The sequence below is a fragment of the Bactrocera neohumeralis genome, unplaced genomic scaffold (genome assembly GCF_024586455.1).
Source record: "Bactrocera neohumeralis isolate Rockhampton unplaced genomic scaffold, APGP_CSIRO_Bneo_wtdbg2-racon-allhic-juicebox.fasta_v2 cluster09, whole genome shotgun sequence".
In the NCBI taxonomy this organism is placed as follows: domain Eukaryota; kingdom Metazoa; phylum Arthropoda; class Insecta; order Diptera; family Tephritidae; genus Bactrocera; species Bactrocera neohumeralis.
This window is the reverse complement of record NW_026089622.1, coordinates 3,043,543-3,069,558: the sequence shown is the minus strand read 5'-3', so window position 1 is coordinate 3,069,558 and position 26,016 is coordinate 3,043,543. Positions and strand designations below refer to the sequence as shown.

Below are 26,016 nucleotides of genomic sequence, written 5' to 3'. Positions count from 1 at the left end.
TGCAAGTATATCACCCCCACCCTAAACAGGCCATACATATACCAATAGCGGACTTCTAACTAACGACAAAGTTGTTTGTCCAGCTTGATAACTTTAAAAAGTTACTAGTTGTACAATATGTCGTTAGACAAGAAAATGCAGTCAATGCAATTGTAAATGAACAACGCCCAAAATTCTTTATTCATGCCTTAAGAACTTCACAAACGGTTTTAACTGCTCTTAGTTTTCGATATGAAAATATTTTTTAACTTTATGTATGTATTTAACAATAAGGTACTTGTTTCTTTTTACTACTATGTATGTATGAATTTACCTACACACATACATATGTATGTGCTTGTGTAACATAAATGAAGCTATTAATTATTTAAAAGTATTTGGTATAAAAGCTTTACTCAGATTAAATCGACGGAATAACAATTATTTCCAAAGCACCTACTATCATATTACTATATTAGCAGTATGAACATCTTTGTTTCTTTTTTCAATATCATTATTTAAATGTTTATCTAAATCTAATCTTTATGTACATCTGTGAGAATCAAGCTAGCAATATTATTATCTACAAGATCAATTCAAAAGAAAACAATAAAAAACGTTAGCTTCGGCTGCACAGAAGCTAATATACCCTTCACAGGTGCATTTCTTTTAGTAACTATGTGTTCAGTTTATACGGAAGCTATATGCCATAGTAATCCTATCTGAAAATTTTTTTCGGAGATTATATTGTTACCTTAAGCAGTAATCCACGCCAAGTTTCGTGAAGATACCAAGCAAGCATTTGATTCCGATCATTCAGTTTGTATGGCAGCTATGTGATATAGTTAACCGATCTGAAAAAATTCTTCGGAGATTATGTTATTACCTTGAACAGTAATTCATGTCAAATTTCCGGAATATATCTTGTCAAATGCAAAAGTTTTCCATACCAGCACTAGATTTCGATCGTTCAGTTTGTATGGTAGCTACATATATGCTATAGTTAACCGATCTGAACAATTTCTTCGAAAATTACATTGTTGCCTGAGAAAATAATCTATACCAAATTTCGTGAAGATACATTGTCAAATGTGAAATTTTTCCATACAATAAAAAACTAAAAAACTCGCTTTTAAAGCATATCAAACTAAAAAGTGAAAAATAATTCTTTGTATAAACTAACAATAATAATGAAGGAAAATTCCTGCATTATTGTGAAAATAGCGTGGAATGCTCGATATATGAAAACTAAGTCACAAAGCACCCCACGCTTTTCTCACAATAATGCAGGCATTTTTCCTTCATTATTATTGACAGTTTATACAAAGAATTATTTTTCACTTTTTAGTTTGATATGATATTTTCCATTTTTTCAGGTAGAGGGGTTCAAATATTAGGTAGGTAGAATATTTCTTTGTGAATTTTAAATTTTTACTTTTTCTTTTATGAGATTTACCAATATTGTGAAATATAAACGAATATAACTTAAATCGTATTCTCCGCCATTAGATTCGGTGACAATTTTTCTATTGCAGTTGCTTTTCGGAGGCGTTTTGAAAACTAGTAACCGAATTTTTTTTACTACAAAAATTCTATTATAAGTATTAATTTTTTATTACCAAAAAGTCACATGTTTTGCATTATTTGATATTATTTCTTCTGGTGCGCGGTTATAAATACATATGTATATCTATATGAAGTATACTTTCTTTAAGGATCCACATATATTTCAGTATACACCCAACTCTTTTTTTATACCGTAGATACGTTCCTCAGAAATCCGTATAAAAAAAAACCGTGTAAAAAAGAGGCGTTTCCTATAGCAAAATGGGGGATACGTTCCATGTCATCTGAAAACCGTGTAAGATAAAATGAAGAACTATATTTACTTCGGAAAACCGTGTAAAAAAAGTTGAAAACTATAAAATTTCAGATATGCATACAAATTGTATGTTTATATGTCATTTTATTGAGCATTAAAACTTTAAATACATAATTCATACAGGTGAAAAATTGGTAGATTAAGCAAAAAGAAAAGAAATCTGTTAATCCAGAATTAAGAACAGAAAAATTAGAATAGAAATAAAGAAAAAATACTTACATAGCTACATAATTATTCGTCGCTACTTGATAACAAGCGCAATTGCTTGCGACGAACTGGACTAAAGTCGGTATCATCTCTGGAGATATCCATTTTAGCAATGTAAATATCATGCGAACAAAATGTGTAGGTAAGAGTTATCGAATAAGGGGATTTCCCAGTTAGTACTATGTATGTATGTTCATTTCAACAATTAGCACCATTTCTGGTAAAAACAAACAAAAAAATTTTTTTCTCAACCGTGTAACTTCAAATCCGTGTAAAAAGAAACCGTGTAAAAAAAGAGTTGGGTGTATACATATGCTATTCAAATGTGACCAAAACTAGTTTTATATAGATGTTGCATACTTTTAAGCGCATCTTTTTGGTGCGCTGCTTAAGGGGCTATACCAGTGTGACACTTTCAAAAAAATTTATATTTTTTGCTTTTTCGATTATATGTACATACAAATATTCAAAAATATCCTGTGAAATCGGCAAGGTCGTATCTTAAATAGTTTTTGAATGGCAGCGTTCTAAACAGCGACCGCTCAGAGGTGCAAACATATACATATAAGTGAAACTTTTAAACGCGTTTTTCTCGAAACGACATTTTTCAAAATTGCTGACATCATAACTCAACGAGAAATTGACGATCGACTTCAAATTAAAACTGGGTATAGTTGAGTATATTTGCTATACAATGGACTAAGATCTTTGGTTGAAAATTAATTTTTGATATTTTTCAAAGATCGTATAGAAAATACATATATTTAAGTTTAGTAAACATTTTGAATTTTTTTGTTTCAACTCATTCGATCGGAATCATGCCAGCAGTTGAGGCACTTTTTTTTCGGCACTTCCGCAGACTGCACATAACTCCGTTATTTTTCAATATTTTTGTAAAAACAAAAATTTTAATATAGCTTAAAATATACTTTATTACGTTCATAGAACGTCGAAACATTCAATCTAGAACTTTCTTTTAAAAGAATTCACGAAAATCGCCTAATTTTTCATGCGTCACACTGGTATAGCCCCTTAAACTTACCATCGCCTTCCTACAGTGTCGCTCAAATATTCTAGGTTTCAGTACCACTTAAAAAAGTAACAAACAAACATACATACATACAAGTGAAGCTAATAAAAGTATATTAAAAATTAACTGTTATATGAAAACCACATTTCTTCTTATCATTTTCATTGAAGTACGGTGTTTTACTTTCGCATAGTTTTTAAAACGATTCGGTTGTTCAGAATAAACGCGTTGACTTTATCATTTCATGAGTATTTTTGCACAAAAAAAATACGTATTTTTAAGTTTTTAAATTTACACTAAAATTGGAGTGAAAGGAGAATTTTTCTGTCACAAAGAAGCAATACAATTGCGGATCCCTCAGAGTACATGTTAGCCCATGATTACAACGCAAAGGCTGCAAATTTGTTTCAATAATTGGCAGGTCAGCTACAAAATTGAAGACAACCTCTAGAAATTATATAAACATTATCTTATGAAAACCGCCGACTAACTGATGCTAATTAGGAGTATACGAGACCAATATGATGAATGTATGTAGGTCTACAATGAATTTCGTGTAAATGAAATATATTTGGCATGGCGCTAGTTTTATGTTAAGTGTGAAACTTTAGTACTTTTACCATAAAAAACTACAATACTTGAATTCAAAATATTTGTAAAATATATTATGAACTGATATTCTGAATTGATCAATTTCATTTGGTATTAATTAATTACATAAATTTGGAAAAAAGTGGTTGAAAATAATGTGATCAAGAGTTTGTATTCGCACCGGAAACTTAATAAAGTTGTAAATTTTTCTTCAAATTACCATTTGTTAGTAAAAACTCTTAATCTAAAATAATTTTAAGCTAAACATATCAATAATAAAAAAGGATTTGCTGTGGCACAAATCTTTTGAACGGGCCCAATTTTAAATTTCACTCTATACTTCAGGGTTTCTGGTAAATCCGGTAACTCAAAATTTCTGTTGAGTAATTGATATACAATTTTCACTTTCAACATAGCACTGTACAGTATGTTTAAGATTGTAGATAGCTTTTTCACAGCAAGAATTTATAAAAGACAAAAGTTCCGAATGTAGGTTTTTATATGTATATGTACTTACATATGTATGTACATTAGAGTGATTCAAAAAAAATTTTTTTTTTTCGTTTCGTACTCGGAAAAATAGGTTCCTAGACACCTCTAAGAAAGCCTCTCCAAACATGAGTTTTTAATTGTAACGGGAAGGTCCTCCTACATACAGTTTTCTATTTTTTCTTATTATCAGATAGAAATATTTATATCTCGCTTCCAACTACTTGAAAAAATATCTTGTTCCTTAGATTTTGCAGGAAATTGAATGCTCTACAAAAAAGGTCTGCTATGATTTTTTCGTAAACCCAAACGTTTAAAAGATATTAACAGTTAAAATTTGATTATTTTTGGGAAAATTTTTTATTTCTTATGAATTTTATAACTTTTGACACATGTTGCGCAATTTTAAGACGACATGATTTTTTTTTTAATAACGGTACCTTTCGAGGACTGCGGACATAAAAATTATGTTCACGTAGAAGTCTTCTCATTGTATGAACACTGCAGGCTCAGTTCGTTCCGAGTCTCCACAGCCGACATTCTAGGTCGAGTCTTAACACATCTTATAACTTCTCGTATAAAATTCTCAGAGAGAATCCGCCTTGCGGCCCTTTTTTCGTCTTTAATAAAGAATTGCATTGCGAATCATTGTGGCTGAACACCATACAAGTCTTTCCACTCCCTTGTAGGTTTTACCGTTATTTATGACAAATGCATTCTAGTTTTTCTTTACTGTAGCTTCCCGCGGCCCACTAAAAGGTGCACAGTCATATTTCTTTTGCTTTTTACATTGAATAATAAATAAAAGAACAGGAAACTTAACTTTTGTTTGATAAAATTAAATATGTTTTGTTAAAAATAATCTGTATGCAATCAGCTCACCGTTTACTACTATTCCATTGCTCGTTCATAAAAACAGATATAGCAATATATTTGGCTCTAAAAAAGTAACGGTAAGTGTTTCACACTTATTGTTGTGTATAACAGAATCGTAACACTTCAGAGAATATAACTAAAATAATGTTGGACGGCAATATCATAAAAGAAACAAAATGTAAAGCAAAACTCCCCTTGCCAACTACTATTTCAATGCTCGCAACGGTACATTAAAAACGTAAAATGCTCGAAAAATGCTCAACCTATTCTTTCACTATTTTGTTGCATTACACAATATCATTGTGTCACTAAATCTATTTCCCGTTGGTAGAGTTTACCACTGAAATTGAAAAATATTTGACATACAGAAAACGTTAAACACATATAGTATACCTCGTTGTAATGTATTATGTATTAAACCTATATTTTAGAATAATTCATTCAATTAACTGTATTATCGTGTAACTATCATTCATATAACTACAGTAAGCTTAGAGTTGTGAATAAAGTAAATTATTATATAGTATATACATACATATATGCATATAAAAATAATTACAATTGGTAAATAAGTAACTCGCTTTTCAGGAACCCTTTTGAAGTTGCAAATTTGCGGTAATGACTTTCAGCGATAATAAAAAAGGGAAAAATGCAAAGAATCATTATATTAATCAAATTTATAGTTCGTGCTTACGAGGGATGGCCTTAGCATTAAAAGATAGAAAGGTTTGTCAGCCGCTAACCTACTTTTCTGCTCATTCTCCATCACTTTCTATATTAATGCAAAGTAAAACAACGGTGTTGCGGATTTGGACAATCAGCATACTCTTTGCTGTCATTTGTCCTTTACATATAGTTCATTGCACCGATCCCAAATTTGATTCATCGACAAGAATGCGACTTATTTTAGTACCGGCGGATGCGCAAGTTGGAACTGTGATTTATCGAATACGTGCCACGGACGAAGAGTTTGACTATCCACTTACCTTTGAACTTATAAGCGATTCTGCATCAGCTACTGTTAAAATTGATTCGCTTCCATGCACCAAATACAATTCCGTTTGCCAAGCAAATGTTGTGTTACAGCGACGTTTGGAACCGGGGCGCTACTATGACTTCCAGGTATCTGTAAAGGACACAAAAGGAGGAATGGCTAGCCAATTGTGTTCTATTACTGCTACTAATTTCACAACACCACATGACCTCATATTTCCGCACAAGCCGGGGATAATAATGATTCCAGAGGTAAACATTTAAATGAGAGAAAATAAATTCATTAAATAATTATAAAATATTTTTCTACTATGTGTATTTATACTGAAAGGATGCAAAGCGTGGAACAGAATTGGATTATGTAATTGCTCGCAAAAATCCGCTTTTTCAAAAACCAGTTTACCTTGAGTTATGGGTAAGTAGAAACTGATATTAATATTAATTATTAACATGATCATTAATATCAAAGAATGAATAAATATCTTTCAATTTCGACGGTAGCTTTTTTGAAAATATCGTTTATGCAGCCGTTATTTTGTAATAGCTTATGATTTTTTTGTTGCACTACGAAAGACCAAGAGGGGCTACCCACGGATTACGGTTCTTTCCGACGTTGCTCTTATTCCATTTACCGGCTATAAGCTAACCCAACATGATATCCAACTTGGAGAAAAAACGTTGGTTGAGCCGTCATTAAAGTCAAATTTAAATGGTTTTATTTACCAAGAGATAAAAAACCTCGGCGTTCACTCCTGTCATTTGCAAGCTCTCGATATCAATCTGTTGACAAGATGAAGTATTTTTGGCTTATCCTTAATATGAAGCTTTAACGAATACCAAACATTGAAGAGAAAGTGAAGAAGATTTCATTTGAATTATACTGTGAAATTTCCGCGTTCGTTTTTAATCCATATTTATTGAAGTACTGACGATACACAATATCTATTGTGTAAACGAATAAATCGTTATCCGACCCATGAGCAGGCCCCGTAAAGCCGAACTTGTGAGAGATTCTCCAAAAATTAATCCTCACATTTGCAACGATTATTCTTGTGTTTTGTTGATAGTCGCACCGGGCACTGCAAACGTTTGAATTCGATTGGCATATCTGTCGGGATCAATGGGACAATTATTACCTTTCTTGACTGAAAGTCTGGTTCTGTTTCAAAGTCGTAGTCGATTTCTGTATCGAAAAGAATGAATCCCATGATCAAATTCATAATTTACGATTCTATAAAAGACATACAGACAAACATTACTTTTTTTATATACTCGTATAGATAGATGGCATTGGCACCATTCGTTGAAAATTGCTAGTACCAAATAAGAAACCTTGTAAGGTTCATGCAAAGCAACTTTGCTAAAAATCATCACATGATCAAATGCATAGTTTACGATTCTATAAAGGGCATACAGACAAAATTTAACAATTGTTAAGAAACTGGAACATGACATGCTTTTATTAGAATCTGTGTTGATCGATGGATAACATCAATAATGACACTTAATTCCATTCTGCAAATAGTATATGCTATACCTCCCGTGAGATGAATTACTAATTTATAGATTACTTATGTACTTATGTATTGTTTCTGAAGCAATAATGGTATATATTTAGGTCCCAATTAGTAGCACTAAAATAGTGAATAATATTTATTGTTTAAACTTTATATTTCATTTGCAGTTGAGAGTTAGATTTTTATTTTATACCGGAGACTTTTTTATTTAGTAATTCATTGTTAAGACTTACCTACTACAAGGTCTGTCGCAAAAGAAACAGAACTTTTTAAATATACCTGTTTGGTGGGTATATGAAATAAAAAACTTGATCTCTTGTTGACATTTCGTAAAAATTTTAAGACAATTGGATAACTATAATCGATGTTATCAATCAAAAAGTGACAGCAGCTTTTGGTCATCGGTCGTAAAATGCAATGAAAACGTTTACTGAAACATTTCAAATGATGAAAAAAGTTTATGGTAATCAGTGCCTATCCCGTAGTAATATGCGTGAGTGGTTTAAGCGATTCCAAGAAGGTCGTGAGGACCTCTGTGACGATCAGAAGTCGGTCGTCTTCAGAAGTCAAAAATAAAGACAATGCTGATTTGTTTTTACGATTCCGAAGGTATTGTACACCGAGAGTTCATCCCACCTGGCCAAACGATTCATGCTGTGTTTTACCTTGGTATTATGAAGCATCTTTTGTCACTCATTCGTTGTGCTCGACCACAATACCGTGAGGCAGGGTCCTGGCGTCTGTTGCACGATAATGCGCCGTGTCATCGGTCGACGCGTGTCACTGATTTTTTGACAAAAAACTCCATATTAACCATTAATCACTCACCCTACTCACCTGATCTGGCACCCTGTGATTTTTACCTATTTGGAAAACTTCATTTGCCCATGAAAAGACACTGCTTTCAGGACATTTCAGCTATCCAAAAGGCGGGGAACGATATTCTCAAGAGCATTCCGAAAAATGACCTTAAACACTCATTTGAAATGCTAATTGACCGGGCTAAACGCTTTATCGAAGCATAAGGAAACTATAACTTTTGAAAGATATTAATTTTTTGTTGTTTTTTTTAACATATACTTAAATAATATAATTACATACATATCGTCACCTAAAATGCAAAATAACGTATCATCACTTTTCTTAAGTTTACAGGCGAATGAAAATCGTTATAAAGAAACCACTCATATTGAAACAAAATTTAAGTTTTGATTATATAATGGTTATTATATCTGACAGCGATTGTCGATTTTTTTTTCATGTTCCTTTGTTTTGCATTTTATGTGACGATATATAAGTAGGTAGGTAGGTAGGAGTGTAGCCCTATCGGGCTCAATTAGCACTTGATGTGCCATTTTGATACACTATTCGTAGAACCTCCTGTATCTGCTATTACGTTTCACCTTCTCTCTCAAACCATTTTGAGGTTTCGATGAAACTACTTATGTCTGATATGCTTTTAGTGGAAATCCATTCAAGGTTTGGTGCTTGATGGATTCCAAGTGTTTTATGTCCGATCTGTGCTAGAGCTGGGCATTCGCAGAGAAAGTGGAAAATTGTTTCCTTGTTCCCTGCTACTCCGCAGCCTCGGCAGATGTCGTTGTAGGGCATACCCATTTTTGGCGCATGTTCCCCAAATGGTTAGTGCCCTGTTGTGGTAGCTGTTACTCTGTAGATACTTTTTCTTGACCTATTTAATAAGTGACGATATATAAATTCTACATTTAATTTCAGGGCTCTCAACTTTTTGCCATAAGACAAAAGATTGTTTCAGCAGAAACTACAGAAGGTACAGTGTTTTTGCTAGGACCACTTGACTTCGAAAAACAAGCTATGTACCATTTAACCATATTGGCTAATGTAAGTATATACATACATACATTTTTTTTCAATATTTCTTTATTTATTGGATCTACTTAGTAAAGCCTAACAATAAGTATTCAAATCTGAAATATATTTAAAACTAAAGAAGCTCACGAATGTGGTTGACGTAAAACGTTGCTCTATAGTAGGCTGGTAGATCACTTCTTTTTAAACGTGTTTGATTGCAGGAATTTGCCAAGGTATTAGCCAATAGGTTTGGATGTTCGCGAAGTTTAAAAATATATCTCATTTTGCTGTTCTCTATCTCCTTCTTTACCATATGAATATCAAGGTCTTTATGAATGTTTTCATTACGCATGTACCATGGTGCACCACTGATTGTTCTAAGCATTTTAGATAGGAACCTTTGCATTATATCTACATAAGTATGTTGGTTGCTCAGGTCCTACCTCACAGTTGAATGCCATACATCCAAATCGGTTTTATGATTGCATTGTATAACAGGACTTTGTTGTCTAGGCTAAGTTTGGAATTTTTGTTTAAAAACCAAATAAAATTTGCTGCTCTCAACTTCCTGCAAGATATTTTACCCGCTATATGTTTTCGCCACTTGAGCCTTCGATCCCGGTGAATCCCAAGATTAGTTACTTCATTCGCTTGGGGTACTAGAACATTGTTTATTTGAACTGTCCGACACGTTTCTGGTCTTAGAGAGAATGTAACATCAAGAATGTTTGCACTTTTGCTCAATAATATATATACGCCAGTTGGCTAGCCATTCTTCGACAAAAGTTAAGTGCTGCTCTAATACTCTTGATGCTCTGATGGGACCCTTGTTACGGCTTACTAGAGCTGTGTCATCCGCGAATGGGGATGTCACTACATTAGTAGCGTTGGAATGTCTGCTGTATATATTATATACAGAGTTGGGCCTTGCGCGCTATCTTGAGGTATACCAGCCCTTGTTACTAGTTCTTCTGATATGAAGTCTACTACTTTAACTGTAAATTTAAACAGTCATATTAGTTTGACTATAAAGTTTTATGCAATTCGTACGGTAAAATGTTTTTGATTTTCCATAAAAGGCTTTCATACCAGACCATCACTACGTGCCCAATTAACATTCAACTGTCTTAGAGGCATGTTGGAATCTACTGGTGGCTCGAAAGACTTTTGGGCTTTCCAAAAGAAGTTTTGCTTGCTAGAATTTGGACACAGTTTCTTTATATAATTTTCAGTGTTGTGTTCTTCCTCGCGTTTGAGTGCTTTTTTTAATTTTCGTACAGCAGATTTCAGTTGAAGCAGAGTTGAAGGCCATTCACCAGGAATAATGGGATGCCCAACTTATTCCAGTGTGAGAGCGCCTCAAAATAAGCGTTTTTTTATAACATTTTCCATTATGGCCTGATCGAACAATAGAACAATTTTTGGGCATTTATCAACCCAACACCCAACATTTAGTACGTATAAAAATGACTAAATAATGGTTATTTATTATATGGAGAAACTATTTAAATCTTTTTAAAGAATATTAGAACAACTAACTATTGTCCTTTCAATACCCAATAAAAAGATTTAAGCTTGTTAGCTCTCAATCATTAAATGTTTTTAATCATTTTACATTGAACATAAAACTATGATGCTTCAAATTACAAAACGTTTCATCAGACACCTTTAAATTTCACAAATTTATTTAATTTTCATTGTCTTACATTTTTTATAAGAGGTCATGAACGATGCAACAAATCCCTCCGTTTACATATTTTTTTGGTAAGATTTCAATCTGGCCATCGCTCGTTTCCGATTGCAAAACGTCAAAACCTCCCCAATCCAGTCAACTGTCAAAGTTTAGGTGGTTTTGACGTTTAGCAATTGTTCTCTCACTTCCAGTGAGAGAGGAGTTGGACATCTCTTTATCTCTGCCATTCACGTCTAGCTCGCCTTTTCTCATTTACAAGTTTCTCTATTTTATTATTGGTGATCTTTCTAAAACCAACTGATTTAATGTTTCTTTTTCAAGTTGAATACTCTCAATATTGATGCGGCTGCTGATATATTTTCAGCTAGTTTAATGCGATGTTAGAGAAACTTTTGGTTCGAATACCATGGGCTGTTTGTATAACTTTATTAGTACAGGAGAATAATCAGATAATAAGTCTGTACGTGTATCAACTGTCATAAGCGATCTATCTATATTTTTGACTACAGCAAAACTATTAAATCTGGTATTGTTTTCACTGGGCCTGTAGATATTATATACCAGGAGACATTATATGCTATTTAAACACGGCGGCAAAGAACTGATAAGGATTACGCATCAGATTCTTTGTAAAATATTGTCGGACGAAAGCATGCCCAACGATTACAATTTAAATGTGCTCTGCCTAATCCACAAAAAGGGAGACCCCACAAGCTGCGCCAACTACCGTGGGATAAACCTCCTTAACATCGCGCATAAGGTTCTATCGAGCGTATTGTGTGAAAGATTAAAGCCCACCGTCAACAAACTGATTGGACCTTATCAGTGTGGCTTTAGACCTGGAAAATCAACAACCGACCAGATATCCACCATGCACCAAATCTTGGAAAAGATCCGTCAAAGGAAAATCGACACACACCACCTCTTCCTCGATTTCAATGTTGCTTTCGACAGCACGAAAAGGAGCTGCCTTTATGCCGCTATGTCTGAATTTGGTATCCCCGCATAACTAATGCGGCTGTGTTAACTGACGTAGAGCAGCACCAAAAGCTCCGTTAGGATCGGGAAGGATCTCTCCGAGCCGTTCGATACCAAACGAGGTTTCAAACAAGAAGACTCTCTATCGTGCGACTTCTACTATCTGCTGCTGGATAAAATAATTCGAGCTGCAGAACTTAATCGAACAGGCACAATCTTTTATAAGAGTGTACAGCTACTGGCGTATGCCGATGATATTGATATTATAATTTCGTCTATTTAAGAACCAGTATAAATACCACCAACAATGTCAGCATGGAAATCCAACGCAGGATAACTCTTGGCAACAGGTGCTACTTCGGACTAAGTAGGCAATTGAAAAATAAAGTCCTCTCTCGACGAACAAAAACCAAACTCTATAAGTCACTCATTATTTCCGTCCTGCTATATGGTGCAAAGGCTTGGACGTTGACAACAACTGATGAGTCGACGTTGCGAGTTTTCGAGAGAAAGGTTCTGCGAAAGATTTATGGTCCTTTGCGTGATGGCCAATAATAATGAGCTGTACGAGATATACGACGACATCGACATAGTTCAGCGAATTAAAAGACAGCGGCTACGCTGGCTAGGTCATGTTGTCCGAATGGACGAAAACACTCCAGCTCTGAAAGTATTCGACGCACTAACCGCCGGGGGAAGCAGAGGAAGAGGAATACCTCCACTCCATTGGAAGCACCAGGTCTAGAAGGACCTGGCTTCGCTTGAAATCTCCAATTGGCGCTACGTAGCGAAAAAAAGAAACGACTGACGCGCTGTTGTTAACTCGGCTATAATCGGGTAAGCGGTGACTACGCCAGTAAGGACGAAGAAGAGAAGGACAGGTCTTAATTTCACTTAATTTTGCTAAAATATCGCAGATATTGATAAACCCAACCGCAGGTTTGAAATTCTTATACAAAGTATGTGGGAGCTACGGGTAGCATTAACCCAATTTTATACATTTTGCGAAAAAAATTGATTTTTTGGTTCTATTATCGGATAGTATACACTGTTATAAACTTTCTCCCAATGTTTGAAATCGAAATTCAAATAATTATGGTTGCCACAGCGTTTATTGTAGAAAGGGAACAGAGCGGGGAACGGAGCGACTCCAATCTTTAAACTCGTTTTTCTCAGATTGGTGTGTTTCCATTCTCAAAGCAAGAGTTTTATTTATTTATTTACAGTCGGAAGTTCGAAAATCCTTATATTAAGTCAAGTTTTCGCTCAACTTGACATAAGAATAAGAAATACCACGTACCAAATTTTTTCGAAATCGGTCAGTCATCTCCCGAGATATGGGATTTCCCCAAAAAGTGGGCGGTGCCACGCCAACGTCCAATTTCCTCACCGGCTTCCATAAAGTTTTCTTATACTCTCCCTGCGGCAAATTTTTACGTGTCTAACGCATTTAGTTATTGATTTATCTCACTTTAGTAGTTTTGAACAGTACCGTTATATGGAGAGTGAACCGGATTTTCATCCGATTTCATTAAGATTCACACTATAAGTAGGAGTTATTTATATATACTTATGTATGTATATAGTAAATGCTTAATAGCTTACTAACATAAAATTAGGTTCCACATTAGGCCTAGTTGTGGAATAAGAGAGTGAGCGTATTTCGGGTCTGCTAACGCCAACTCAACTAAAAACATAAATATATACATACATATATATGTATATAAATTAGTATATATAAGTAAATAAGCTAATGTCGAACGAAAATACAGTTAATCCTAATATTAGAAGTTAAATAACTAAGAATGTCAGTACAGTTAGCATTAGAATAAGGAGTATGTAAACTAATAAGGAATATAAAGTTAGTCAGTCTTAAGATTCTACGGTTGTCAAAAAAAGGCCGAAGCTTTTTATTTTGTAAACCATAACTCGCGCGGAGCGAATTTGTGCACATTAAACTTATTCCAAAATTGTTTTCTCACAGGAGTTACGTCGCTGTCGTTGCAAGCCAAATCTCTGCCGACGTCGCCGTCACCCCACTTCCACATTGACTGGTCTGCATAAATGTAACCAAAGCATAAAATGCAACCAAAGCATAAAATGCAACCAAAGCATATTTAAACACAAGTAACACAATACCTACTAAATTTCATATTTTTTTGCATATCTCTTTCCTACGGTGGTCATGTTAGTGGTTCCCAAACTTATTTTGTCTACCGCCCACTTTGAGAATAAATATTTTTTTAGCGCCCCCATTTTTTCACCTATTTAAAAACCACTATAACTTCAAATTAATTATTGTGACCTATATAAATATGTATATTAACGGAGAATTCTAAACGAAACTTTTACTATAACCAGCAACTTGAAACCTAAGCGCAGTAGATAGCATACAACGGCGCTTAGGTCTCAAGTTAACTCTTACGGGCTCCACCTGCCAATAAGAATGATTATTGAAACACAACTTTATAGTATTAAAACAGAGAATATTTTATTAAAAATAAAACTAAGATAATCGATCCATATATAAAAACTAATGTGAAGGATGAATCTGATGCTGTTTAATAATTTTGTTATTATCAGGTTCCAATTTATTCAAGAACAGTCGCAAGTCGCCACGTTCGGTAACAAGCAAACGATTTCTATTTTTAGTAAGCAGTGTTGTCACAGCACTAAATCCACGTTCACACAAATATGACGATGGGAATGCTATCAAGAATCATTTAACGATTGACCGCAATCCAGGGTACAATTGCGAGATCGGTTTTTGTAGCCAAAATTCTTGGTAACCATTTTTGAACTTGATTTTTATTTCCTCGTTTGTTGTCAATTCTACGGATATAAGTTCTTCTTCCAGCTGAGGAGACATTTCTGCGTTGACATTTGAAAACGGATTCAACACCCAGTCTGGTATTTCCAAGTTCAAAATGTCCTGGTATCGTTCGGTGAAGTCAATGTGTAGGTTTTCCAAATGTTGGCAGTAGGCAAACAATTCGTCGTTACTGCATGATTCTGATAAATTGGGAAAATTGTGAAACTCACGTCTGCCCAGATTCTTTTTGTGTAGAAGCAGTTTGGCTGCGAAAGCAGCAACGACGTTTTTTGTTTTAATTAAATTTAGTTTATCGCCTTGCAGTTGGAGATCCATGTCGTTGAACAATTTATACAGGTCTGTCATGTAAGCTGTATCATTCTTTGATGTTATGAGCTTGTCTTGCAATTCTGTATCTTTAGTTTCCAAGAATTCTATAACAGAGTCAAACAGGTTGTAGAATCGAGTCAGACAATTGCCTCTTGATAGCCTACGAACTTCAGTATGAAACAACAAACGATTGAAATCCTCGTCATTAGTAACACAAAGCTGATGAAATAATCTATCATTCAAAGAGCTGTTGCGGATTTTATTGACTGTTTTGATGACATATTGCAGTGATTGAAATAGTTTTTCACTTAAGTTTCAAGCAACTTAATGTTGTCTATGAATAACGCAATGTACACCAAGGACATCTGGAATTTTATTTTTTAAGTACGCTATGAAGCCTTTATGGCACCCTGTCATAGTCGGAGCGCCATCCGTAGCAACTGAAATAATATTTTTGAAAGGAATTTCTTTCTCATCGCAAATCTTTTCCAATATATTGAATATGGTTTCGCCTTTTGTATCGGTCTCTAAATTTCTATCAAATAATAGTTCTTCACATATTTTCTTATCTTTAATAAAATTCACGTAAGACAACAACAATGCTTCATTAGTTGGTAAAGTGGACTCATCCAGCTGAATTGAAAATTGACTTGACCTCAGGTGATCGTACAATAATTCTTCAATGTTTTCAGCCATTTCATCAATTCGTCTTTGCACAGAATTATTACTCAAAGGAATTTTTCGGATAATATTTGCGGCCGGTTTATGAAGCACGGTAGTTATTACTTCATTTATTGCTGGCAATATTAACTCTTCTCCGATGTTATGTGGTTTGCCTTTTTGAGCAATTAACAAAGAGATATTGTACGAAGCTCGAAGTCCGTTGTCATCTTGCTTAGCAGCCGCCGAAAATAGTTTTGCTACACTTGGCTAAGTATTATGCTTCTTCTCTAGGTCTTGAAAATATGCTACATTCTTGTCTCTCTTATCTGGATGCATTTTTTTTTAATGATCTTGCGGTCTTGAAGGCTTCATTGCTTCATTCGAAAATGTTTTTAGACATAGAATCCGAATATAATGTATTCCGCAGAGTATTGCCGTCTCTTCTTTTTTACTTCCGACATTGATTTGCTTTGAGAAATACGTTTAACTTCGCGAGTAGTGTAAAGGAGGCGTAAGTAATGCTCATCTATTGCGTGCAAAACCACAAATGAATATAAAATAAATATTACATTGTTTATATAGGAATGCTTAAGCACAATTATTATATATCTAGTAGTCCAAAAATATGAATTCTTATTTTTCATAGAAATACATTTATTATCTTATTTTTCCCAGAAATACATTTGTAAGAAAGGATAAAGATCCTTTTTTTATTTTCCACATAAAAGATTTAAGGAGTTCAAAAGCTCAAAACGTGCTACCTACCCGACGTCATTTCGCAAGTGATAAAATAAATTATTCAAGAGATCAAAGCATTCGCTACATCAGCTCGAACCTACCTAGCACCGAGTTTGAGCAATCTTTTAATTCATATTAGTTGATGCTCACAAGTTGTTGTTGAGAGTCGAGAGCTCATGTAGTCGTTGTCTAAGAGGCCTCCTAGCTAAATAAAATTACAAATAACCCCCCAGGCCTCTACACAACGCCCCCATTTTCTTTCTGGGTCTCTTACCGTCCCCCTTGATACCTGCAGCGCCCACAAGGGGGCGTTATCGCCCACTTTGGAAAACAGTGTTCTAGAGCATAGTGGTTTAAACGATTTCTAATCAAAACTGCCGTGCCACCATGCTCTTTCCCATCCGGATGATTGTAACATAGAGTCTAAATCCCGGTATATTGAAACTATTTTTATTTGTTAGATGAGTTTCTAATATGAGCATTACATCTATATTCTTTTCAAACAGAAATCTCATAATCTCTATTTTATATTGGTTAACACCGTTAAAACCCCAGCTAAGTAAGCTCACTTTTTACTTAATAAGATTTACAGCATTTGATTTTGTGATTTTATTAAATCTTGGAACATGTTTTGCATTATAGACATAAATTGTGTCATACACTGTGTAAGATTTATAATCATAGTTTCAATACTTCCGTTTGGAGGATTTTGCAGCAGTTGCATTTGTACAGTCTTGCCTTTCACCACATTTAGATAGCTTCCTTGCATATTATTATTGTTAGAAGTAATCGGATTTGAACTTTTGTCTAAGGTTGCTGTAATTTCATTAAGGGGTGTTTGTAACAGTTGATTACAACGTGCTTGAATGTTATGTGACAACTTCGATTTCAAATTTTTATAAACAGGACAACCCCTGTAGTTAGCAATGTGATTTCCTCCACAATTGCTTCCTTTTTTTGATTTAATTCGTCTTTCCTAAAGGTGCATTTAGAAGTGGGATGTAAATCACCATATACCACACAAATACTGCGTATAGTATAATATGATTTGGTATGCCCATATTCTTGGCAGTTAGTACATTGTACCGGACCGTTTCTTTTAAGTGGTACTTGAACAGTTACTCTACGATGCAGCAAATATTTCAAATTATATATTATATGGGATGGGTTTCATTTTTTTAAGTTGATTAGAATTCGGCAACAATTCAATTTTAAACATTGGCTGTGGTACTTTATTTCTACTAAATATATTTACAACAGATTTAATACCAAAAACGCATTCTTCCAGTGCTTCATTGACTTAACTAGAGTCTGCGGCGGACTCTATACCCTTAATTACCACAACTGAACCCTTAGAGTTCTTCAGTTGATTCGAATAATAATTCTTGTTTTTATTTTACAAGATTTAACTATTTCCATAAAATTTTTTTTTAAGTGTAGGGCTGAATTTTTGTTTCATCTATATTGCCTTTTTTCAAAGGCACTATATCAAAATTGTTTGTACCTTCAATTTCACTTAATTTCGCAACAAGAGTATTACTGCTACGCTCGCGCAAATATATTGGGGGTGGTTTGGCTTTAACGACTGTGGTGGTACCCTTCTCATCGTCGTCTGAATTCTTGCTTAGTAAGGCAAATCTGTTGCCATTTTGATTTTATTCTTATTTGGTGTGCCGCCTTGAAATTTTTTAGGATTGACCGCTGACTTTGAAGGACTTAATTTCCTTTTTTTATCGGTACATTCTCACCTTGCGTTATGTTATTATTCGCTGACTGCGTGCTTGCTGGTACCTGCTTAGTTGTTGTTGTGTTCACGTTTGTTGCTGGCCGTTCTCTGCTGCTTTTGTTTTTTGTAAGCTCTGCTTATGGTGCTGTTTTTGGTGGTTTTTACGGAGCGCCTCGAGACACGTCCGTATAGATTGAAAGCTCGCAATTTCTTAATTAACAGTACTTATATAAATAACAGTATTTCAAATACTTTATAATTTCAAATACTATAGCTTAAAATTTGTAAGGATATTTTAAGAATCTAACATTAAAAATTTAACAAGAAAAAACGTAAACTTTGGCTGCACCGAAGCTAATACACCCTTCACAGGTGCATTTCTTTTAGTAACTATGTGTTCGGTTTATATGACAGCTATATGCTATAGTTAACCGATCTGAACAATTTCTTCGGAGATTACATTGTTGCCTTAGAAAATAATCTATACCAAATTTCGTGAATATATCTTGTCAAATGTGAAAGTTTTCCATACAAGCTTCATTCCCATCGCTCAGTTTGTATGGCACCGATATGCTATAGTGGTCCGATATAGGCAGTTCCGACAAATGAGCAGCTTCTTGAAGAGAAAATGACGTTTGCAAAATTTCAAAACGATATCTTAAAAACTGAGGGACTAGTTCGTATATATAAAGACAGACAGACGGACATGGCTAAATCGACTAAGCTCGACATACTGATCATTTATAGGTATACTTTATTGGGTCTCCGACGATTCCTTCTGGGTGTTACAAACTTCGTGACAAACTTAATATACCCTCTTCAGGGTATAAAAAGAGAATGTGTTTTAGACTTGTAATTTTCATAAGGAAATAAGACACACATAAATTAAATGTTTGGCAAAGAATTTAACATTATTATAATGATTTTCTATTATATTTTAAAACTAAATTCGGGCAAGTTACCGCTACGGCTAGCTCGAATAAATTCAACAATAACACGCCAAATAATCTCTTTCAAGTCGGCTTATCTACGTAGACAATCGGCTTCACATACTCTCACAAAAAATAGCTCAGCTTTGATAAATTATACGCTTTTGAAAACCCCGCCACAGGCCCACAACCCGAGATAATGTGCTCAGCAATATTTAACTTCAATAAATTGATAGTTTCGATAGCTGAATGGCATGTGCCATCCATCCTCCAATTCAGTTACGAAAAAGTCATTAAGCAGGACTCGAAAGCGCTCTCCATCACCCTAACATTATGGCCAACTTCATCCAATGATTCCCTATGTTCATAGAGTACACCAAGCAGGAAGTTTGAGAAAGAAAAAGTAATGGCTTGTTATCATCATTCTTCATGCGATCTTTTTGTTTATTAACGAATTCATTCAAACCAAAAAGAAGCTTCAACGCTAGCAAAATTTTGTTGTGAAAATCGGGATCGGTAGCCACCTTTTTGTACTCAATGACCAAACGTGCGACGCGCTTGATGGTCGTTGGTTTTAAATTTTTGCACGAATTGGATTTTATAAGCCAAGTTCCAAATGCTTCGCTCAAAGGCCGATGCTGTTCCATAGCAGATTATGTCGACCAAATATGGGACACGGTGGGCGATAAGTAGCACGAACAAACCATTATTTTGTTAACAAATGTGCAGATTTGCAAACCTTGTTTCGTTTTGAGTGATTCTATATATGTACATATTATTCTATGTAATATACATGGGGTACTCACAACGTGTCATAAAACATCGTAAAATCATAAAATCATAAATTTTTATACAACTCTTAACGCTATGTTTTCGGATAGTTACAACTTATAACTTTATGAGACTTTCACATAGTGACAATATTACAAGTCGCAAACTCACCCACGGCAACATGTTGCTTCGTGCCCGACATAATGTATTTACTCTAAAATCTACTTAATTAACCAAAGTGAGATAAATTAGGATAAACTCAACCAAAGGGACAAAATTGAATATATTGGGTATTTGAAAAAAAAAGTCAATCAAAAATCAGTAGTTCCCTTTGTTATATCTTTATATTTCTATGAAGTCCTTAATTCCTTGTTAGCTGTGAAATTTGAAAATCTGAAGAGGTGCCAGGTTTTTTTAGTTGGTAAAATATAAAATAAGTGAAATATGTGAAATGAACCTATTAGAGATTGGGGCCAAAACGCAAAATCATAGTAACCCAACTTTAGTAGAAAGTTGCGAACGCATTCTGTCTTTTTTCAATTTCAATTACATATTATTTTATGGTGTTTTAAAAATCTTTCCACAAAAGATACACTCACTGTACGTAAGAAGAAGTGTTAAATGAGTATGCGGAATGTAGAATTGCAAATATAAACTAATTTGAAGTAAATAGATTTACTTACTCACTAAGAGTTGCAATATGAGCATATTTACATTAATAACAAGTAAGGAAGGGCTGAGTTCGGGTGTCACCGAACATTTTATACTCTCGCATGATAAAGTGATAATCGAGATTTCATTATACGTCATTTACATATTTTTCAAATACCGTATTTTTGTAAAGTTTTATTCCGCTATCATCATTGGTTCCTAATGTATGTATATATTATACAGAGAAGGCATCAGATGGAATTCAAAATAGCGTTATATTGGAAGAAGGCGTGGTTGTGAACCGATTTCACCCATATTTCGTACATATCATCAGAGCGTTAAGAAAATATTATATACCGAATTTCATTGAAATCGGTCTAGTAGTTCCTGAGATATGGTTTTTGGTCCATAAGTGGGCGAGGCCACGCCCATTTTCAATTTAAAAAAAAAGCCTGGATGCAGCTTCCTGCTGCAATTTCTTCCGTAAAATTTAGTGTTTCTGACGTTTTTTGTTAGTCGGTTAACGCACTTTTAGTGATTTTCAACATAACCTTTGTATGGAAGGTGGGCGTGGTTATTATCCGATTTCTGTCATTTTTGAACTGTATATGGAAATGCCTGAAGGAAACGATTCTATAGAGTTTGGTTGACATAGCTATAGCAGTTTCCGAGATATGTACAAAAAACTTAGTAGGGGGCGGGGCCACGCCCACTTTTCGAAAAAATGGCGCCCAAATATGCCCCTCCTTAATACGATCCCTTGTGCCAAATTTCACTTTAATATCTTTATTTATGGCTTAGTTATGACACTTTATAGGTTTTCGGTTTCCGCCATTTTGTGGGCGTGGCAGTTGGCCGATTTTGCCCATCTTCGAACTTAACCTTCTTATGGAACCAAGGAATACGTGTACCAAGTTTCATCACGATATCTCAATTTTTACTCAAGTTACAGCTTGCACGGACGGACGGACGGACGGACAGACGGACGGACAGACAGACATCCGGATTTCGACTCTACTCGTCGCCCTGATCACTTTGGTATATATAACCCTATATCTGACTCTTTTAGTTTTAGGACTTACAAACAACCGTTATGTGAACAAAACTATAATACTCTCCTTAGCAACATTGTTGCGAGAGTATAAAAATTAGTTAACAATCAGCAGTAAATAGTTTTTATTTATTTTAAAGATTTTTTAAATATGTAGAATGGAATGATAAATGGTAGACATTTTAATTTCTTTGGCGGAATTTTCTGTATTCGAAGGTGATTTCCGCGAATGCGATCGGGCATAGCTTTTGCGGTTTAATTGATTTAAACCACGCATAGAGACTGCCATCCACTATGCCATCCACTATGTATACACGTTGGAGAAAAACGATCAATAGTGCAGTTCGTCAAATTGTATCCCTATTCTCGGTTGAGATATTTTTTAGATTCATTCCTTATTTAAGCTTTTCTTAATATTACTTTCCTTATGTTTAAAGGATGCTTACGCTGAACCCGGCCAAGACAACCGCAACATTGCTGGACTCGAACTAGTAGTGATTGTTCAAGACGTACAAGATCAGCCACCTGTATTTACATCAGCATCACCTGTTACTAAGCTAACAGCTGGTATTATTCCAGGCGATAAGGTATGATGCAAAACACTTTGTAAATATTTATACACATATTACTACTTAATTTTATAGTAACTAAGCAAGTAAGGAAGGATAGATTTAACCGCACATTTTATACTCTCGCAATGTAAAATGATATATGGGATATATACATATGTACTATATATACATATATATGTACATTTAATTATACATGGTTTTCCTATAAGAGTGATATGGTTTATTTTCAAAAAAAAACACACAAACAAACAAATTCAATTTTTTTAATGTGAAGTACAAATTCAACTAAGTCAAGTCGGATGTTATATATAGCACGTTTAATATTGACTTCTAAAGCCTGAAGAGTGTCTGGTTTATTGCTAAAGACCAACGACTTCAAATAACCGCACAAGAAGTAATCTAATGGTGTTAAATCACAACTTCTTGAAGACCATGCAATAATAATAATAATACCAAACGATTACCCTCCTTCCATCCAACCGACGCGAGGGGCGCAATCTGCAAACGGGCGGACTTAGCCGAGTCATAAAAGGCAAGATAGATTTAAGAGTTGCGATCTTAGGCTGCTCAGCTACAGAAACAAAAATTTCAACATCCAAAATTATGAATTAGATTAAAATTAGTTTATTATTTTTAAATGCTACTTGTTAAGAGTAGAAAAAAATTTTTTTAATGTTAAAGAAAGGGTATGATTGAAATAGTGACATATACGTCGGAATGATTCGTTTAACTGAAAATTTATTCGAGAAAATTTTAAAAGTAAAGGTCTAAACTGCCTGGTAGAGCGTGCGGGAACGTTAAAATTAATATCAGATAAGAGAGATGGACACAGATAGACAGACCCATTCATGAGTTTTACAAGAAATATTATACAAAGTATTTCCTTACGATTGGCGAGTGTAGGGAGATTTATAAGTTTTAAACGGTTAGTATAAGGGGGAAGATTTGGCTTGGAATCCCAATGGAAATGATTTAAGGCAAAAAGTAAAAATTGTTTTTGGACGGGCTCTAACTTCTCCGAATGGACTTGAAAACTAGGGTTTCAAACCACAGAAGTATACTTTAAAAGAGGCCTCACCAAAGATGTAAAAAGAATTTTTGTAGTAAGCGGATCTCTAAATTCTTTAGACCAACGTTTAACAAAACTAAGATTGAGTTTGGGTTAATTACTCTCAGATCAACAAAATTGCATATTTTATAATACGTATGAAGTATAGTCTACAGATCTACGTGAAAAGCATATCGTTTTACATTTTTTAAGATTCAATGGCATATTATTTCTAACACACGAAGAAACTAGGTTGTTTAAGTCTGTTTGCAACTGACATCTTTCTCTATTTAAAGTATATGATTTAAAAAGTTTTACATCGTCAGCATATAATAAAACTCTTGAATTCTTAATAACATATGATATATCATTAATAAACAACAAGAACATAATTTTACCAAGATAGTTACTTTGAAGAACGACTGAAGGAACATTGATTATGTAAGAAAAAGACTCGTTAAATACCATTTAACTTGTTGAGTTCTATTACTAAGGTAAGAAGCAACCCATTTTAGAAATATTGGTTGAAAACCAGGAAGATCAAGTTTATTCAACAGAATTGAATGGTTTACATCAGTATGCTTATTCCCTTTACGAAAACCGTGGTGAGAACAAAAAATTAATGGAGAAATCCAGAAGGTTATTTCGTCGTTATAATTGCTTCAAAAAGTTTTAGATATTGCTGACAACTTAGCTATTCCCCTATAGTAGTCAATGGACCACCTAAATCCACTCCTATGCAAAGGAATTATAAATGACTTTTTCCATATACGAGTACATGCTTATTTCCTTGCTTAAGGGATGATTTATTGGACAGGTACTGTAAATAGTTTTATTAAGGGTTGGTATATGTATATATTTTGCAGCTTTTTTAAGAAAGCATGAGGGAATCATATCTGGGCCATAATTAAATGATTGGTCTCTCATATTTAACCGATATAAGACCTTTGCTTCGGAAATGGTGGATACTTTAATTACAGAAATCGGACATAACTCGTGCTGATGCAGAACATTTTTAGAGATTTTGAAGAGTAATTGGACCTAAAGAATTCAGCAAACATATTAGAAATTGTGTGATTGTCACTGAACATAGTAGACTTATATTTTATTGCGGACGGAAAATTAGTACTTGCGTTTGGAGTTGACGGAACCATAGAACAATTTTAGATTACGTATAATATTTTTTTTTACTTTGTTTATATAATTGTTATAACACATTTTGTTAAGTTCAGCAAATTGTCGATGCAATTTAGAATATTTTGAATAGTCAACAAGTAAACCATTTCTTTTAAAAAGTTTGAGAGCACAAGACTTTTTATTATTTAATTTCCATAACTCTCTCAAAAACCATAAGTTATAATTCATTTTTTTTAGTAACAACATATTTCGGAACATATTGTTCAAACAAATTTAAAATAGTTTAATTCAAAAGGGAGGCACTAAAATCAATATTGGCAAAATTTTTTGAAATAATGGCGCTTCCAACTTTTCTCACACTTTTCGATTGTTCTACGTGCTGTGTGGTACATAGCCCCTTTTGGTTGGAACCATAAAAAGTTGATTATCATCGAACTATATCGCTTTCCATTGACAGTAACTGTGTCGCCAGCTTCATTTAGAAAGAAATACGGACCGATGTTTCCACCTGACCAAAAATCACACCAAACTTTCATTTTATGTGAATGTATTCATTGTTCATCAATAAATTGTGGATTTTCTTCGCATCAAAATAGAAAGTTTTGTTTATTTATCGCACCACTCAGATGAAAGTGAACATCATCGGAGAAGATGATTTCTTAAAACATCGTTATCGTTTTCAAGTTGTTTTAAGGCAAAATCAGCAAATTCACGACATTTTAGGTGTTCCAATGGTTTCAGTTCTTGAGCTCCAAGAGCTTCAGTCTGCCAGGTTGTGGTTTGGGACAGTCCCAACTCTAGAGAACGTCTTGAAATTCGCAAATTGCGGTATTCAACAACAAATAACTAACGGCAGCCATATTTTCATTACTTCGAGCGGTTCTTTGTCTTATTAGCACTTGAAGGTTATGTAAAGAAAATTTACACTCGAAATTTTCAACAACTCGACGAACAGCGAAAACAGGTGGACGATTATACCATAAAATGGCAAAAGCATACGAAAGGTTGCAAATGGAGAACGATTATTTTGATAATGAAATTGAATAATTTGTAAACGTTGTTCTTGCGTATATCTTTCCATGATGAATAGAATGAAGAGTACATATCTTGGCATATTAAAAATTGCGGTAGCGACACTTAGACATCATATCATCCATATTGGAAGACTCGGTATATACGTGTATATTTTCATTAAAATGCTGTCAATAATTGCATTCAGAGGCAAGAAGATATACTGTTATTAGAAAGAAATTATTTCTGAATTAGGAATTATGCTTTCTAACATATATAGATGCGGTATAAAGTCAACCGAAAGTTCAAACATATTTATGTTAGTAGGTAACGGGTTTTTCAATAACAACTTTTTTTTAAATAAAACAAAAGTGATTTGGGACATCAATGAAATTCTTTATTCCTGTGAAAGTACATTCGATGCCATTATGTATGGAACTCGATTTATTTTGCATGACCACCACGGCCACGCTTGCTGAAGTACAGACGCTGAACCCAATTTTCGACGGTTT

The 26,016-nt window shown here is 34.2% G+C and overlaps 1 protein-coding gene across 8 annotated transcripts in view; it reads left to right on the top strand.

The window, feature by feature from the left end:
* LOC126763884 (cadherin-86C) overlaps positions 1-26,016 on the top strand; it is a 182,583-nt gene that overhangs the window by 23,262 nt on the left and 133,305 nt on the right. For all 8 annotated transcript variants that reach the window (XM_050481636.1, XM_050481635.1, XM_050481637.1 and 5 more), the window contains 4 exons: positions 5,643-6,299; positions 6,379-6,462; positions 9,299-9,424; positions 22,174-22,323. In XM_050481636.1, coding sequence (XP_050337593.1) covers positions 5,673-6,299; positions 6,379-6,462; positions 9,299-9,424; positions 22,174-22,323 — 987 coding nt within the window. In that variant the 5' untranslated portion in view covers positions 5,643-5,672. The remainder of the gene's footprint in view (positions 1-5,642; positions 6,300-6,378; positions 6,463-9,298; positions 9,425-22,173; positions 22,324-26,016) is intronic.